At 44.1% G+C, this 18,689-nt stretch overlaps 1 protein-coding gene across 1 annotated transcript in view; it reads right to left on the reverse strand.

Moving 5' to 3' along the window:
- Positions 1–6,354: 6,354 nt before the first annotated feature.
- Positions 6,355–18,689, reverse strand: part of myzap (myocardial zonula adherens protein) — a 57,309-nt gene continuing 44,974 nt past the window's right edge. Inside the window, exons 8-14 of the mRNA XM_080214365.1 lie at positions 17,145–17,270; positions 16,418–16,546; positions 14,737–14,822; positions 12,858–12,963; positions 11,529–11,612; positions 9,105–9,220; positions 6,355–7,958 (exon numbers count right to left, since the gene is read on the reverse strand). Of these exons, the coding sequence (XP_080070491.1) occupies positions 7,874–7,958; positions 9,105–9,220; positions 11,529–11,612; positions 12,858–12,963; positions 14,737–14,822; positions 16,418–16,546; positions 17,145–17,270 (732 nt within the window). The 3' untranslated portion in view covers positions 6,355–7,873. The remainder of the gene's footprint in view (positions 7,959–9,104; positions 9,221–11,528; positions 11,613–12,857; positions 12,964–14,736; positions 14,823–16,417; positions 16,547–17,144; positions 17,271–18,689) is intronic.

Genomic DNA, 18,689 nt, shown 5'->3' on the forward strand with positions numbered 1-18,689 from the left:
CACAGTCCAAAAAATGTGCTGTTTAATTACACCTTAGTGTACCTGAAGAGGCGCCAGAATGTGGTGACTAGGGAGTTTTCACAGTAACTTCATTGCAGTGTTAATGTAAGCCTACTTGTGACAATAACAAATAAACTTTAACTTTAAAACTTCTCTGCTTGACTTGGGATGCAGTTCCACAGGTGTCAACATCATTCCAAATACTGATCCGCCAGACCATGAGTGTTTGAATCCTCTGCTGACAATATACTCTGCTCCTTCAACTGTTTTTGGCACATTGTCTTCTGTACCTTCAGCACTAGCATCCTAACAGACATTATGTTCCTTTTCTGAAAAGAATGGCATTATTCCGCTATCTTAATGTTTCTGGGCACAAGACAAGCTTGTAAGCTTTGTGCTTATACAGAGGAATAAACATATCCAGTTAAGGTTAGCTACATTTCTATCTAATCGATATATTGGTGTGACCATTGAAGCTGTCCTAATACTCAGAATTGTACCACATGAAGCATTTCACCACTGTGCTATTGAGAGAACATGAGTAACTTCACACAGCTGAAATTCAATGATGGAGATAATTTTTCCACCAAGATATCCAAATCTTCTCTAATACCATTGCATAAACATTTTGCTTTTAATGGGAAGATTGAGCGCTTCCAGTAATTGCTAACATGTTTCAATCAGCTGAATTAGAAATGGAGAACCAATTTAACATCAAGGAAGCAGCTAATTTCCCTCAAGTAAAACAGCTTATTCTTGTAGAATTGGACATGTTGGATTTAAAACCCCATCCTGTTGGAATTCATCCAACTTTGCCATTTAGCTAACACTCAAATGCCGTATTTCTCAACATGAACAAGCTCAGCTCAAGAACACAGTCCAGCCACTGAGAAAAAGCGAGTTTCACGTCCTATAGGATCATAGAATCCCTACAGTGCTGAAAGGAGACCATTCAACCATTAAGCCTCCACCAACAACAATCCCACCCAGGCCCTATCTCTGTAACCCCACATATTTACTCTGGTATCCCCTGACACTAAGGGGCAATTTAGCATGACCAATCAACCTAGCCCGGATATGTTTAGAGTGTTGGAGGAAACCCACATAGAGACGTACATTGCAAACGGTTCATTCAAAGTGGCAAGTAAACTGAACTATCCGGAGTGGATGATATGACAACTAAGTTTCGACAACTATTTACTGGTGAGCATTGCTTGGCACATCAAACTGTGAAACCCGCTGATAAGTGTACTTATTTCAGGAATTACTGTCACAGGTAGGCTGTTTTATTCAATTATTTAAAGGGCTGAGGGTTTAGGTAACTTGTCGGCTTGATTGTTGTACATACCTTTTCTACTCTTTGTGAATATTTGCATCTCCTCCATAAATTCACGACTCCCACAATGTGGAATAAAGCTTTTGCTACAGTGAAAAACAGGCTCTGTCTAAACTCTGCACAAGGCCTTACAGAGTTTGGGCTTCCTGCCTGTGTGGGGCTTTATCCCTGCCCCCTTTCGTCTAGCAGTGAAAATGGGATCTCTCAGAAATGAGGAAGGAACTCGTGTGCCTTATCCACCATTTTTAAAGGTCCACAGAGTCACCTCGACGCCCCAAAAATCTGGGCCAAATTGCCTTCATCTCTTCATATTGAATCCAGAATATTGAAACTTATATTGGGGTTATCATCACCAATCAAAAGAGAATAATTACAATATATTAATGATAGTTACAGACATGGGGCTGGACCTTTGAAGACTGTTGTGTGGGGTTGGGGGGTGCGGGGGGGGGAGGGTGGTTCACTGAAACCCATCTGCCAGATCAACACACACTGGTTTCCTGATGCAAGATTGGCACGTTTGGATTTTCATAGGGGCTGACCAGAGGCAGAGTGCACTTATTAAATGGATCACCAAAGGTGCTTACTGAGCTCATTGGCATCATCCTCCAAATCGATATGCCATCAGCAACACGTCGTGAGGGAGGAGGTGTTCCCATTGCGGCAGACATCCTTTGGCATTGGGATACCAGCCTGAAAGACTGGGAGATGGCTCTCAGTGTCAGCAGCAGAGGGAAAGTAGAGTTGATTGCATCAACAAGTTGCAGAGGAGCAATGAAGGAAGCAGGGGCAAGTCAAGGGCAAAGGTTATGGCCCAATACCAGCAGGGAAATGAATGTTCCTGTGGCTGTTATAGCTTCCAGTATGACATGAAGAGATTCATCTGAAAACTGAGATGATGCATGGGGGCTGCCCTGCCACAGGAACTACCCTGGCACAGGGTCTGTTCTGGCACAGGGACTGAACAAGCACAGGGGCCATCCCTACCTGTTGCCCTGGGCTGTGCCTCAGCTTCCATTAATCTGAGCAACTTTAGCTGTCATTTGCCCTATAAATTAGACTCTTTCTCGAACCAGCCAAGAATCCCTCTCATGTCTGATGCCCCAAATTGGACAAGAGTCATGTTCACAGCCCCATTTATAAACCTGCAGGTGGAAATTGCGTTGGAGCCAGGGCAGGGTGGAGTGCCAGAAGTCTTTGCAATGCCAGGGCACCAATCCCACAATTTGAATGATTGCACAGCAGGTCCTCAAACTAGCCTGACAAGATAGGCCCAAGTTTTAAAGTCTGACAGGAAAACTCTGGTGAACTCCTGCCACTGCTTTGAATTAATCTATCCTCACTCTTCCGGCTAATTAACGTAGATTTATTAGCAGTTTGGTGGGAAATTTTAATGTGCACCTGTTTCTGCCGCCTAATTAGTACAGACTGATCAGGAATTTGGTGGGAAGTTTCTGCATGTGTTCCTCTATGAAACGGATGCCTAGACAACAAGTGAGTGTGTTGAGATTTGCAGCGTTCATTAGCAGAACAGTCCACCTGTTTTTAGAGAATATAACAATGTGAAGGGTGGAAAGATTTCCTTATTTTCATTTCCCACTCTACAGCTGTAGAATTTGCAACTGGAGCAATGAAGCAGGCGGTGTGACATCAGCATACAAGCTGGAATAACACGCAGAGGATTTGGTTTCTTCCGAGAGTGACATGGAACTCATGTAAAAGGAAATAGCGATGCTGTTTTATGTGACCCATGATGAAGAAACCCGTCTGTTTTAATCTGAAACTGGAAACATCCAGTTTAACCGCATCAACCTGTTGTTATTCCTTCTGGGTTATGAATGTTGATTATGCTACCTTGGAAAGATAATGCTTTCTCAAAAAATATAGTTGCCCTTCCCCTGTTTACCCTCATTAGTGACATATCAACTTTCCCAATGATGAATTCTAGAACTATGTGGCCAGTAGCATCCTGGAAGCTGATGGATTTCAACTTTATGTACTTTTATTTTTTAAATTTGTGATTCAGCATTAGACAAAACCCAACCTATATGTCTTGATTCAGAATATTAGCAAACTTTCAGCCCTCACTCAGCGGTAGCACTCTCCTTTCTGAATTGGTCACACGTTCAAGCCCCACTCCAGGAAGACATGAAATCAAAGACTCGTCTCCCTTCTCGGGTGAGTGGCACTTTTTGAGGAGACAGGGAAACTCTTCTGGTGCCCTGTGAATGACTTATCAGTCCACCATAACATGAAATCTACCACCTCACCCACCATGGAATCGGAACGAGCAAGGGTCTGACAACAGAAATCTCTGTTGACCTGGAGTAGGAATTTCTGGTCTTGCCCAAGCGGGGCTGTAAAATCCCACCCAGAGAGTCATAGGCCCGAATGTTACAGCCATTCACACCACTGGGATTTTCCCATCTCGCTGCAGTGAATGGAGATCTGACTGGGCACCAAATTCTCTGACTTGGCTACAGCAGGAGGGTGGTGCAAACAGCCAGTAAGATTGCATCCCTTACACTTGTGGGATCTTGCTGTGTGCAAATTGGCTGCTGCGTATCCTATGTTGCAACAATGACTCCATTTCAAATGCACCTCATTGGTTGTACAGTATTTGGGAGGTGAAAGGTGCTCTATAAATACAATTGTTTCCTTTAATCAGATAAAATAAAGGGTTGAGGTTTTAAACTCAAATTAAACCTGATTTTTTAAGTCGAGTGTTGATTGTGGATTGATTTGGAACACAGTAAAAACCCCAGCTGACCAATAAATGGGATTAGACTCCATGATTTACCTGAATGGAAGTTCCAAAAATCCCAAAGCTGCTCCAAGCCACATTGAATCTCACCTTAAACCAGTGTTCATTCCCTTTCCAGTTCAGCTGGTAGTTACTTGCATCTCACTAGTACCTGAATTATAATTTCTCACTTCATGTGTGAAGTTACATGGGAGACTTTGCCACACTGAATGCAAACAGCTCCCAGGGGAGACACATCGGCAGGCTACAGCCAGTTAAGAATGATACACTTCTTTAATTGGTACTGATGAGAAAAATGGGTAAATGTTAGCAAACAGCAGAATCCACTATTGGTAATATCCATTTAAACAGGGCTCCTCTGAGCCAACAGCCAGAAGGACGTGCACCATTTTTATTGGGAAGAGGGTTTATCACACATGAATTCAGAATTAGGTCTGGTTCCTGGTGATCCGATGCATGGTGCTGTCTGTGTTATTGTATGTGGTGCAGGTGTGGCCTATCCCCAAATCCTGCGCTGCAGCAGTGACCCAGGCCATCTTCAAGTTTAGCTGGAGATCAAAGATGGATCGCGTCCGGAGGGAGGCGATGCACAAATCTCCAGAGAACGGAGGGAAAAACGTCCCCAACGCTGCTCTTGTCCTGATGGCCACCTTTGTGTGCGGCTATATCAAGTTGTGCGTAGATCCTCAGTACACGAACAGCAAGTGCCACTACTTTTTGAGGTTCTACCTGTCCCAAGTGTTGCGGAGGATGGGTTTGGCCACACTGCTGCGGAACGCTCCAAGTAGTTGGACCGTACCACAGAACCTGTCCTTTGTGGAGAAATATTTCCGCAAACACACCTTTGACCACATGGCGATTAAGCAGTGGTCAGCGCGTAACATCCTTGGGGCTCTGAGAGAAAAGGAGATGGCGGATCCTGTCGGTTGGTTTCCTGAGCAGACTGTCAGTGCCATCTGGCAGAACGCCTCATCACCAGAATTCACAAACAAGCACCAAGATCTGGCTTGGCTGGTGGTAAGAAGGGCACTCCCCGTCAGATCCTTTATGCACGCTCGAGGTCGCAACATCACCGCACGCTGCCCTCGAAGCAATTGCGTGGCTGTTGAGATGTTCGCATACCTCCTAGTGGAATGTGCCTTTGCAAAGAAGGTCTGGAGTGAGATGCGGTGATATTTGTCGAGGTTCGTCCCGAGCAGCTCAGTGACGCAGGACTCTGTGCTCTACAGGCTGTTTCCGGGGACGCACAGTGAGACAAATACCAACTGCTGCTGGAGGGTCATCGACTCGGTGAAGGACACACTTTGGTCCACCCAAAACTTGCTGATCTTCCAGCTGAAAGAACTGTCCTCGACCGAGTGTTGCAGACTAGCACATTCCAAAGTCCAGGACTACGTGCTGAGGGACGCGCCGTAGCTTGGGGCAGCCGCCACAAAGGCACAATGGGGAAAGGGCACACTATAGGGCCTTTTAATGGAGGCAGACTGAGGGCCCGGGAACTGCAGAATACCCTCGACCTCCGTAACTGTGTGCCAATCTGACAAATAATGGCATGCAGTAAAATTTGAGGCATGTATGTAGGTTTAAGTTTAGAAATGTAATGACTGTAATTTTGTTAAGGACTGTAAAAATGTTTTTTTTCTGCACTGTTTGCTATTTTTCAACATATAGGTCTGCAATGGTTTAATTGAGATTTTTATGAATAAAGTATATTTTTGAAATAAAAAAACTGGGTCTAGTTTTAGTTTGCTTCTGTTTTATTATGTGCTATTAATATTTATTCACATCTACTTTGTCTCACCTTTACTCAGTGAGTCTAAAAAAAAATAAGCCCACTTCAGTTCAAATCTAGCCTAAACCAGAAACTCGGATGAGTTTGAGGTTAACTCTGTCTTGGTGAAAGCTGTACTGAAGCTTCATTCATTACTATTAGAATTGAATATTAAATATGGAATTTAATTTAAGATCTGCCTAGAACCATGAAGTATATAATCTGATGTAATGAAATGTCATTTTGAATGAAATCTTCATTAATGGGACAGAAGTGAATTATGTATAAAGTTTGCCGATGTTAGGTGTGAACAACATTATTGGAAACCAATTTATTAGAAATTTTGCATTCTCCCCAACAAAAGGGAGAGAAGAGAAAACTGAAAAGAACAAGCAAGAGCGGAGGTTTGACGATCCAAAGTGTTTCAAATCACCGGCTTTTGTGTAACTGTAGTTGAGAGCGGCTGTAGTTGTGGGCAGCACAGTAACACAGTGGTCAGCACTGCTGCCTCACAGCACCAGGGACCCGAGTTCAATTCCTAGGGTCTTTCATTTTGACCAAGAATTTGGAACTTTGACCTCTCTAGTGGCCAATCCAACATTGTTGGTGGCACTGTTGGGTTCAAGCCCCATTACTAAGGAGAGTCTGTCCCCACATCCAAATGGAATATTGCACAACCAGTCAAAGGGTTGAAAACCCTGTGTAACCAGTCCTGCCCCAAATCCTTCCTCCCACACAGTCAAATCACAATATTCTCCAACCCAAAGAAGAGCAGTATGCCCAGGCTCAGTCTCTCATAGAATCACAGACTCCGTACAGTGCAGAAAGAAGCCATTTGGCCCATCAAGCCTGCACCAATAGCAATCCCACCCAGGCCTTTCCCCATAACTCCAGGAACTTATCTTTATCCTGCTGATCTCCCTGACCTAAGGGACAATTTGGTCAATCCACCTAACCCACACATCTATGGACTGTGGGAGGAAACCAGAGCACCCGGAGGAAACACACGTAGACGCAGAAAGGACGTGCAAACGCCACACAGGCAGTAACCCAAGCCGGGAATTGAACCCGGGTCCCTGCTGCTGTGAGGCAGCAGTGCTGACCACTGTGTTACTGTGCTGCCCACAACTACAGCCGCTCTCAACTACAGTTACACAAAAGCCAATGATTTGAAACACTTTGGATCATCAAACCTCCGCTCTTGCTCGTTCTTTTCAGTTTTCTCTTCTCTCCCTTTTGTTGGGAGAATGCAAAATTTCAAATGAACTGGTTTCCAATAACTTTGTTCGTACCTAACATTGGCAAACTTTATACATAATTCACTTCTGTCCCATTAATGAAGATTTCATTCAAAATTACATTTCATTACCTCAGATTATATACTTCATGGTTCTAGGCAGATCTTAAATTAAATTCCATATTTAATATTCAATTCTAATAGTAATGAGTGAGAGTAACTCTGACCTTTCTGCCATTGTCACGTACAATTGCAGTGCTAAATGTGAGGCAGCAACTTATAGAATAGTAACATATTATTTGTTGATACACATTTATAGTACATCAACATAGGGAGTTATTTTGTAATACCACTTCACAGATTGTGCATTTTCCCATAATTACACATCATATATGTATTCATATATACATCTTCATATACACACACATATATTCATATAAACACACACATATATATTTATAAAATTGACTATAGTTCCTAAATAAACATGAACGTGTTATAATACAAAATATATAATCAATAAATACTGCATTGTATTTTGTTTAATTCACTTGTAAAATAGAGTTTGCCTGACATGAGTGGATTAGTGCAGAGGCCTTTTATCCTTCAGTTTTAATGGGATTGCACTTGTTTGATAAAGAAGTCATCTCTGTGATGCACCAGTTCCAAACAGCACCCGCTCTGATCCAAGTGGCCAAAGGTTGCTGCTGTGGGCAGCTCTACACACGCAGCCGACCTTTAATATCGCAAAAATAGGCTGCACGTTCATGGCATCTGATTCGGGGCACTTAATTCCATCAGCCTCATGTATGGTGTTTTTGCAGTTTGTTTCCTTGTCACAGAGGTAATCCTGTAGAACCAGCGAAAATGTAAGGAATAAAGTCATTAACTTTCAGACATGTAAAGCAAGACAGGACAGGCAGCAAACCTTCATGATGTAGACTTTCATCACCATGTTCCTGGTCGGTTGTCACCTGTGACTGTCAGGAATCAGCAGCCAGCTATTAGGTAGCAGCATAATATTGGGCAGAAGTAAGTCATGGAGAGGGGGATTCTGGAAAGGCCTTGTTGTCAAAGAGGAGAGTGGAGAAGGGGGAGCCCATACTTTCTTTGTACTATCCAGAGGAGCACTCTTGTACCCCCTGACTCCACAAACAAAGTTACAAAAGAATTATGATGTGGAGATGCCGGTGTTGGACTGGGATGGGCACAGAAAGAAGTCTCACACCACCAGGTTAAAGTCCACCAGGTTTATTTGGAATCACAAGCTTTTGGAATGCTGCTCTTTCATCAGTGAGTCAATCTGAGGAAGGAGCAGCACTCCGAAAGCTCATGATTCCAAATAAACCCGTTGGACTTTAACCTGGTGTTGTAAGAGAAACTATCTGATGGTTGGGCCTTTTCTACTCTGGCTTGATCTGTGAGGAGATTTAACAGCAGTGTTTAACATGATAAAGGGTTGTGTTAGAGTAAATAAAGGAGGAATTGTTTCCATTGACAGGAGGGCTGGCATCCAGAAGCCCCAGATTTTAGTAATTGCTGAAAGAATGAGAGGGGAGGGGCAAATTTCCTTTACACAGTGAGTTGTGATCTGCAGGGCATGACCTGGAAGGAAGGTGAAAACAGATCTTTCAAAATATGTATATAATTGAAGAGGAGGAATAGTCAAGGTTGAGGAAAGAATGGATGAGTGAGATGGGTCTTGAAAAGTGCCATCAGAGACAGTTAGGTTGAATTGCCACCTTCTGTAGGATCCTATATGATTTGCTGTGTTTTCTTCCCCTCAGTACTTCCTACTTTTGCTTTATATTTAAAGCAATACAGATAACCTTGATATACCTTTCGTCATGTTTTGTATAGTTGCAGCAAGCTCACGTTGCTTACAGTGAGAGACAAAGTGTCGCTGTTCTCTGCCAGAGGTACAGGAAGTTTCCTGTGTTGGAACTAGGTTCCAAAATGACAGCAGAATATAAGAGAAGGAGTTTATATATATTACCTGATGGGGATATCACATGACACTGATTGATCTTTGGTCTCCACTTCCCTGGTTTCCGCTGTTTTTGCTTGGTTCACGGACATCATATAGTCCAGTTTGTCCTGCAGTTCTTTATTCTATGAATTAAATGCACCATTAATACATCAGGAAATAAAACAAATGTTTATTCTGTATGCACATTTCATAGAATGCAGAAGGAGGCCATTCAGCCCATCGAGTCTGCACCAACCACAATCCCACGCAGGCCCTATCCCCATAACCCCATGCATATACCATCATTCCTGTAGTCTCCCTGACACTAAGGGGCAACTTAGCATGGCCAATCCACCTAACCATCACATCTCTCGGACTGTGGGAGGGAACCAGAGCACCTAGAGGAAACCCACATTGAATGTTCCGGCAGAATGTGCAAACTTCACATAGACAGTGTCCCGAGGATGGAATTGAACTCGGGTCCCTGGTGCTGTGAGGCAGCAGTGCTAACCACTGTGCCACCGTGCTACCACTTCATATACAGAATTCAACGATGTGCCTAATTCACTATTGAAATCTAATGGGGGGTATTTTCCAGGCTCCTAGTGGCGTGTTTTTCAGTAATGGGAAGCAGCCCATTGTCCCATGGCAGAGTCTTCTGGTCCCACCACTATGAGTGGGATTTCCCATTGAATCCACCCCTCGTTGCTGGAAAACCCATGGTGGATGTTCACTGTCGGTGGGACTGGAAGATTCCACTGGTGAGAAAGAATGGGGAAAATTCCCCCCAACCACCATTAAATTAAAGTTTTGCAGTAATAGACTTGCAAGCCAGGATCGCCTACTATGTCACCAAAAGAGAAAATGCTGGAAAATCTCAGCAGGTCTGGCAGCATCGGTAAAGAGAGAAAAGAGCTGACGTTTCGAGTCCAGAAGACTCTTTGTCAAAGCTAAAAGGCATCAAAAGTGGGAGATAGTTATATTGCAGGGTGAGGGAATGAAAGATGAGTCATAGCCACAGGAACCAGGGGAAAAGACTGCTAATGGCAGCTCATAGAGAGAATAAAAGGTGGGATTGGCCAAACGGCAGAGAAGCTGAAATCAGAGGGTAAACTGTGACAGATGAAGATGTGGGGGAAAGGGCGGAATGGGTGGGAGAAAGGTAAAATTGAGAAGAAGGAGGAAAGGGGAAGTAAAGGAGGAGAAAAGGTAAGAAAAGGGGAGATAAAATAGAGGGAAAGGGCAGGGTTAAGAAAAATAAGGAAAGATAATTAAAAACTAAATAAAATGAAAACAAAGGAGTCGAGGTGGGGTAGAGCTGAAGTTGTTGAATTGAATGTTGAGACTGGAAGGCTGTAAAGTGCCTAGCTGGAAGATGAGATGCTGTTCCTCCAGTTTGCATTGAGCTTCACTGGAACAGTGCAGCAGGCCAAGGACAGCCATGTGGGCATGGGAACAGAACCAAGTGTTAAAATGGCAAGCAACAGAAGGTCAGGGTCCTGATTGCACACAAAGAGACCAAAGGTGCTCAGCAAAGCAATCATCCAGTCTATATTTGGTCTCTCCGATATGGAGGAGACCACATTGGGAGCAGCAAATGCAATACACCAAATTGAAAGAGGTGCAAGTGAAACACTGCTTAACCTGGAATGAGTGTTTTAGACTTTGGATGGTAAGCATGGAAGACGTAAAGGGGCAGGTGTTACATCTTCTGTATTTGCATGGGAAGGTGCCATAGACGATGGGAGAGGTGTTGAGTATAACGGAGGAGTGGACTAGGTTATCCCGGGGGGAACTGTCTCCGCGGAATACTGACAGAGGGAGTGAATGGAAGATGGGTTTGGTGGTGGCATCACGCTGTAGTTGGCTGGAGTAATTTGGTTTTATTGTCTACTTATGTAGTCAACTCAAATTTCATTATGCAAGGAATTCCACCAGGATGTATTACAATACATTAATTAATAACCTTACAGCATAATCACATTTTTTATGGTGTCATTTTATGTTGTTTGTATCTTAAAGCATCTTATGCATATCTTGTGTCCAACTCCTATTAAAGATGCATCAGTTGAGTTTTCACTTTGAGGACAGAGAACGAGGCAAAGGTTGTTTCTGGGACCCAAACCTGCCCTGAGTGGGGGGAAGGGGTCCCACCCATTGAGTTTTTTGGTTGTTATGGAGACCAGCTTCCTGCCCAATTAAAGGGTTAAATTAAACAGTAATTTTGCTTTTATTTTAGTATTTAAAGTACAGCTATTGGATAGTTGGATCCTAAAAATCATTTTTTGGAAACTAAAAATCATCTATTGCACAAGGTTCAGGAATAAGTAGCGGGCGAGGGGATGGGGACCATGGAAAGGTCTGTTGATCTTGGACGAGATTTTCCAGTTTCGGGATGAGCGCAGCCGGAGAATCCTGCCCGTAGTCTTTGCTTGAAAATTAAACCCTTACCTCAGCTTCCAAAAATGAAATCCTTTCCATTAAGTCCTCGATCGTTGCATCTTTCTGTTGAATTTTACTCCTCAGAATTTCAATCTGTACAGTTCGAGAAGGAAAAGTCAGGTTTTTAATAAATGAGTTCAGCTCATTTTCACTCTTTGGAGAAAAGATATCCCATTCAGCAGAGGGCGCTGTTCTGCGAGTTGTGGGAGCAAACCAAACATTTCTGCCAACTCAAATCATACCTTGGCTAGGAATGCTCCAGAGTTGTTCAAGTGCACAAATACAGAAATGCTTTATTCATTAAAATAATTATCCTCAGTCTTCGAGTGAATAAGTGACTTGGAGCAGTGCCAGAAGCCGTTGACTGCTTGCAGGATGATGTAAACACAGTCAGCATGGTCAAGCTTCCAATGTCCAATAAAAAGATAAGGAATGTTACATTAGAGCATGGAAATCTGGCTCCTCCTTATGGCCAGTTGGCCACAGCCGTAGTCTCAGGCTAACTAAACTCTCAGGACTACGTGCTGAGGGACGCGCTGAAGCTTGGGGCAGCTGCCGCAAAGGCACAATGGGGAAAGGCCACATTATAAGGCCTTTTAATGGAGGCAGACTGAGGGCCCGGGAACTGCAGGGTACCCTCGGCCTGCGTAACTGTGTGCCAATCTGAGAAATAGCGGCACACATTTTGAGACATGTATATAGTTTTAAGTTTTGAAATGTAATGACTGTAATTTGTACACAATGGTAAAAATGTTTTTATTCTGCACTGTTTGCAATTTTTAGATATGTAGGTTTGCAATGGTTTAATTGAGATTTTCATGAATAAAGTATATTTTTGAAATTAAAAAAATTCTCGTTTTCTCTCGTTAACAGCTGTAAAACCAAATGTGGTGCAGCGGTGTTGAGTGAAAGAAAAACTCAAATTCTCACCATTGGTTAGAATAATTCACTGCCTTGGCTATTGTGTGTGACATGGCTTCCTCTGGAAAGGAACAAACTACTTGTCATTAAATGAGCAGCGCAGAAGCCAGTCTTGTTAATTTGGCATATCAGTGACGTTAAACTCTGATCTGTTTAATAAATGAGATCTCCCCTCGGTTAATTGGAGGCTTGTAATGAAAATAGTGAGACCCGTGTTGTGTAACAACTCAGACCCCATCAACAGCACTGTTTCTCTTAAAGATTCAGTGGAAAATGTATTGTGAATAATTTGATACCACACACTTCATTCTATCGTTAAAAGTGTTTTTGCAGAGTTTATGGATGTAGGTGAGAGTTGTTATTGTTTATTATCAGGCAGCAGTCATTCAAAGTGATAAACAGCTACCTTCCGCTCACCTCTTCAATCATTTGCTTGATTTTCCGCTGTTGACAGTGTACCATGTTGTCCAGGTGCCGAATTCTTTCGCGCAGACTGGCAGCTTCCTCCTCCAGTTTCTGGGACCTGACACAGGCCGGGATTTAACAGAAATGGTGTCAAATGATGCGGAGGATTCCACCAGCCCATTAATCTGTCCACTGGTGAAGCACAACCCTGCTCTACCCCCACATTCCTCAGCCTTACTGGAGTGAGTACAATAAGATTGATCACTAATAGTGAAACTCAATAGGCAAATTCCCAAGGGGAGGGGAGAGAGGGAGGGATGGGGAGAAAGAGAGAAAGGGGGGGCGAAGAGAAAAAGAGGAGAGAGAGAGAAAAAGGGGGACAGAGAAAAAGGAGCGAAAAGGAGGCAAAAGAGAAAACGGGGGGAAAGAAAAAGGGAAGAGGCGAGAGAGAAAACAGAGAGAGAGACAAAGAGGAGAGAGAGAAAGGAGATTGAGATTGAAGAGAAAGGGAGAGAGACTGCAAGAGGAGGGAGAAAGAAACAACAGAGAAAGAGAGGTGAGAAAGGAGAGACAAGGAAAGAAAGAGAGAAGACCAAAGAGAAAAGAGAGAGAGAGAAAGAGAAAGAAAAGTTATTTTTGCTTAAGAAAGAAATTGTGTTCACAGGATTGTGGTGGCACAGTAGTTAGCACTGCTGCCTCGCAGCACCAGGGACCTAGATTTGATTCCCAGCTTGGGACACTGCCTGTGTGGACATTCTCCCCGTGTCTGCGTGGGTTTCCTATAGGTGCTCTGGCTTTCTCCCACAGTCCAGAAATGTGCGCATTAGGTGGATTGGCCATGATAACTTGCCCCTTAGTGTCCCGGAATGTGTAGGTTAGATGGGATTAGCAGGGTAAATATGTGGGGTTACAGGGATAGGGCCTGGGTGGGATTGTTGTCGCTGGCCTCCTTCTGCACTGTTGGGTTTCTATGGTGAGAGAGAGACATGGAAACAATGGCCAGAATTCTCCAGCTGTTTACACCAGCAGAATCTTCTGGTTCTTTCGACAGCGCACCCTCAGGGATGTCACGCTGTCTCCTACCCCAGGAAACATGCTGCAGGGATGCCAGTGTATCCCCTGCAATGTTTTCCTAAAAGAGAGACTGCCTTACCTTGAAAAGGATTTTATTCCCACAGGAAGGTTTCCATGTGGAGAGGTTCCCTGATGTTGATTTGATTCCCTGGAGGTAATGGAATTATCTACATTTCTGACTCAGCTAACATTCTATAAGTTCAAACACACAGTGCCACCCATCCTGACACCCTTTCTATGTTTTGTATTTTTTCAAGTATAAGGAAATGAGACTTATCTCAGCCAGAACCAGCCCATCACATCAGATATTCAAATAAAGCTTTCCCTATACTGCTTTTACTGCTCAATTGAGTTTTCTTTCAACAACAAAGAGAACATTTTGAGTCAATTTATTTTTCCACTTCACAGTGTCTGCCATTCTGTTAATGCAATTAATGCAAAATTATGGCCAGTGTTCTGCCAAAGCCCCATAATCAACAACAATTGGGTTGAGATACACGAAAGTCAAATCACAATCGCCCTCCCTTTCCTGCAACGCATTCCAAATCTGTCTTTTTAAATGGTAGTTGTTTTACTTAGTATAGCACTATCCAAAGTGTCTTCTTAGGGTCCTGGCCAACATTCTCCCCCAATAAACATTCTCCCACAAGCAGCACAAGGTGAACCATGGTTCACCTCTCAATCACTTTGATTCCTGTAGCAGGCAGGGCTGTAAAATTCTGGCCTTCTTGTAACAATAGATAAAATTGAATTGTGAGATTGTATTACACGTCTGTGATCTGTGAACAATGTTTCACCAAATGTTATTTAAAGGCACCTTTTGATGTTTCCCGAGTCTGATCTGTCTCTCTGTCTAAGCTGCTGTTCCTGTTCCTGTAACTTCTGCTGTAAAAGATGACGCTCCTACAAGAGAACATGAGACACTGATTCAGAATCCAGTTACTTCATCACAGCCAATTACATAGAATGTGACTAACAATGTTTGTACCACCCAAAGCTCAGCCACATCTTAATCAAGTAAAATGCAGTTGAGCTGCTTGAGTAGTTTACTGATTGATATTTAAATATTTATGTCATTGAAGGTGTCAAATGTCGATGTACCAAAATAGAAAAACATTCACCTGTCATTTGCTCCAAGATTTTCTCTCCTCTGCCAACACCACTGACTCATTTTGGGCAGCACGGTGGCACAATGGCTAGCACCGCTGCCTCACAGCGCCAGGGACCCGGGTACAATTCCCGGATTGGATCACAGTCTGTGTGGAGTTTGCACATTCTCCCCATGTCTATGTGGGTTTCCTCCGGGTGCTCCGGTTTCCTCCCACAGTCCGAAGATGTGCAGGTTAGGTTGATTGGCCATGCTAAATTGCCCCTAGTTTCGGGGGGATTAGCAGGGCAAATATGTGGAGTTATGGGGATAGGATGGGATTGTTGTCAATGCAGGCTCGATGGGCCGAATGACCTCCTTCTGTACTATAGAGATTCTATGACGTAATGCAATTTTACTGGTAGTGAACTACCCTGCACCAGCTGGCCTTTTATTAAGGCATGCACTGGAAATTTTAGTTTAACAAGTTTCTTGCGGGCAACAGTCTATCCCCAGCCATCAATTTGAGACCTGGGCTATTTTAGCTATAGGGTCATATTCATATCCTGAATGATGTAGAATATTTTGTATTGTTTAACAGGACTCGGGTGCCTCTGGCTTTTTATTGCCTGTCTCCAACTGCCCCTGATGAGGTGGTGGTGAGCTACCTTCTTGAACAGCCGCAGTCCATGTACTGCAGGTACAGTCTCACTGTTGCTTGGGGGGGGTGGGGGGGAGTTCCAGGATTTTGACCCAGTGATAGGGAAAGAACAGCGATATGATTCTAAATCAGGTTGGTGTGTGGCATGGAGGGAACTTGCTGACGATGGTGTTCCCTTGCATTTGCTGCTCCGGTCCTTCTAGGTGGTAGAGGTTGTGAGTTGGAAGGTGTTGTTGAAGGAACTTTGGTGAGTTGCTGCAGTGCATCTTGGAGATGGTACACACTGCTGCCGCTGTCTGTCAATGGTGTGAGTGGAGGTGATGGATGGAGCGCCAGTCAACGGGTTGCTTTGTCCTGGATGGTATCAAGCAAACTGCACACATCCAGGCAAGTGAAGAGTATTCCATCACACTCCTGACTTTGGCGCCCAGCCAATTCTCCCTTCGTTGCAGCGGGATAAGGAAATCCCACCAGCGTGAATGGCCGTAACATTCCAGCCTTTGTGCTTTTGAGTGTGTATTTCACTCCTCTGGATTAAGGATTGCCGTAAGAAGTGGAAAATATTGGACTGATGGGAAGACGGGATTCTCTTTGGCATTGGGGTTTAGCGCGCATCACTGGGCCTTCGCTTTGCATGTGCTCACACTGTGCCCAAGCTCTGTACTGACACTGGGTGCTGAAATGGAACGGCATCTCATTCCTCGACACCAGGAGCAGAAAAGTCAGCAGAAATATAATGAGAGTTAATACCTCCACCATTCGAGCAGTGAGTTGGTCCAGTTCCTGAATCCTCTGGTCCCTTTCTGCTATTTTCTGTTCTGCTGCTGCCACCTTCTTCTTGGCTTCTTCCAGTTCTTCACAGGCTTGGTTGATTCGAGACTTCATTTAAACAAAAATATTAAAATGTTATCATGGAATCCCTACAATGTGGAAGGAGGCTACTCAGCCCATCCAGTCTGTACTGACAACAATCCCATCCAGGCCCTATCCCCACATATTTACCCTGCTAATCCCCCCGACACTAACGGGCAATTTAGCATGGCCAATCAACCTAACCCACATATCTTTGGACTGTGGGAGGAAACCGAAGCACCCAGAGGAAACCCACGCAGACATGGGGAGGATGTGCAGACTCCACACAGACAGTGACTCAAGGTTGGAATCAAACCTGGGTCTCTGGCACTCTGAGGCAGCAGTGCTAACCACTGTGCCACTGATGTTTAATGCACTTGCACTGAGATTCCTCACCCAGTTTTCAAAAGTTAGGACCTTCACCATCCCAGAGGCTTGTTGAGGTGGAAGGGCAGGACAAGCTAGGCCACTGATCATTAGGTACCAGGAATGAGGCAGGTCTGAATAATCATAACCTATTTCAAAATGGAGATTGGCAAATACCAAGTCAGGGCTGGAACGAAGACCCCCTGTCAGGATGTCTTTTCCCAGAAATAGGAAGCGGGAGCACAGTGGCCGTACATACCTGAATGGTTTCCATTTCAGCCTGATGTTGCTGCTTGATCTCTTTGAGCTTAGCTTCATACTGATCATAGAGCTTCCTGGTCATATCTCGCATTGCACTAACATTGGCTTCCTGAGACGATTCTATCTGTAATACGGTGACAAGAAATAAATACAGAACTGAATTATTTAACTCAATATGAATTACTAGTTGATGTTGATCTGATGGGTGTAAATAGCATTTATTTAAAAAAGAACTGGATGAAGGAAAGACAGAAACAATGGGACAGGTCAACTGACCAAAAGGAAACAGAGGTTGTGATTCTCCCAAAAGGTTCTAAGCGCTGGATTCGCAGGAAAACTGTCCAGGGTTGGAAGAATCGTGCACGGGGGAAACGCATGCGCGAATCCCATGAATTGACTGACACGCAATTCTCCCAGCCTGTCATGCTAAAAAAATTAACATGCGGGATGGGAGAATCACCCCCAGGATGTGGCCACACCCTCTAGGACAAACTCAACATGAGGGAAGCTGCCCCATTTGATATTGCTGGTTAAATAACTGCACTAAGTTGCCTGCCAGTGAGTAGTAAGTTGTTATATATGCATGGTGTCGTCCCTTTCAAGAGGATGGGTCAGGTGACCTGGGGCACGGGGTGACCTGCCCGGGAAACAGCCCCTACAGCCACTCGAGGGCTGGAGTGCGAGGAGTACAGTTCTTCAATAAACCCTATTGTCCCTGTGACTTTTGCCTTTCAATGTGATTTCTTTGGAGCTACCTTCCTGATAGTCTCAGAGTTAACACTGGCAACCGGAGTCGGTGCTGCGGGCTCCACGACTATGGAGCAGCGAGGGTTTTCATTTTTCTCCACCACGGACCTTAAAGGACCCATGGTAAATACGCTGCTTCGGGGGAGTGAGGCGTGGTGGCCACAATGTCTGACAGACAGTAGGGGAAGGAAATTGTGTATGTGACTGCAAACAAATCCCTTGGTAATCATGAGTGTCTGGGTGTCTCTAGATTCAGATATCAGAAGCTGCTCTTCCAGTTTACTCTATTTATTAAATTACATCAGGAAACCCATCATTGTTTATAGATTCACCTGAGGACATTTTCTGGTTTAAAGCCTTGTCTGTGTTAAAGCTCGTTTAAATTTAGATCCTGACACAGCTACCTAGTGTTCTAGGGGTTCAGTCCCTTCGACATAAGCAGGCATGAACAGTGTGTGAGCAAGCATTGCATTGAAGTGGGGAGGACAGTGCCTGAACTACTGCTGTACTCAACACATTGGCAGTCCACCAAAACATCCTTCCACTGTACTCGACTCTCCAATCTAAGCACTGCATTTGTAGAGGCAGGCTTGCTGTTTGCATAATGTTTGTTCAAAGGTTATCTTATAGAGTATTTGCATTGTTGTCAGCTGCAGTTCTGACATCAGCAGCAAACTGCCAGTGTTTCAGGGCTACCTGTAACTGAAAGCCAACATGCAGGAGCAGCAAGCAATCAGGAATGCTGATGGTATGTTAGCTTTCGTCGCAAGAGGATTGGAATACAGGAGTAGCGAAG

Source organism: Carcharhinus amblyrhynchos, chromosome 28, assembly GCF_965287045.1.
Source record: "Carcharhinus amblyrhynchos chromosome 28, sCarAmb.v2.hapA, whole genome shotgun sequence".
In the NCBI taxonomy this organism is placed as follows: Eukaryota; Metazoa; Chordata; class Chondrichthyes; order Carcharhiniformes; family Carcharhinidae; genus Carcharhinus; species Carcharhinus amblyrhynchos.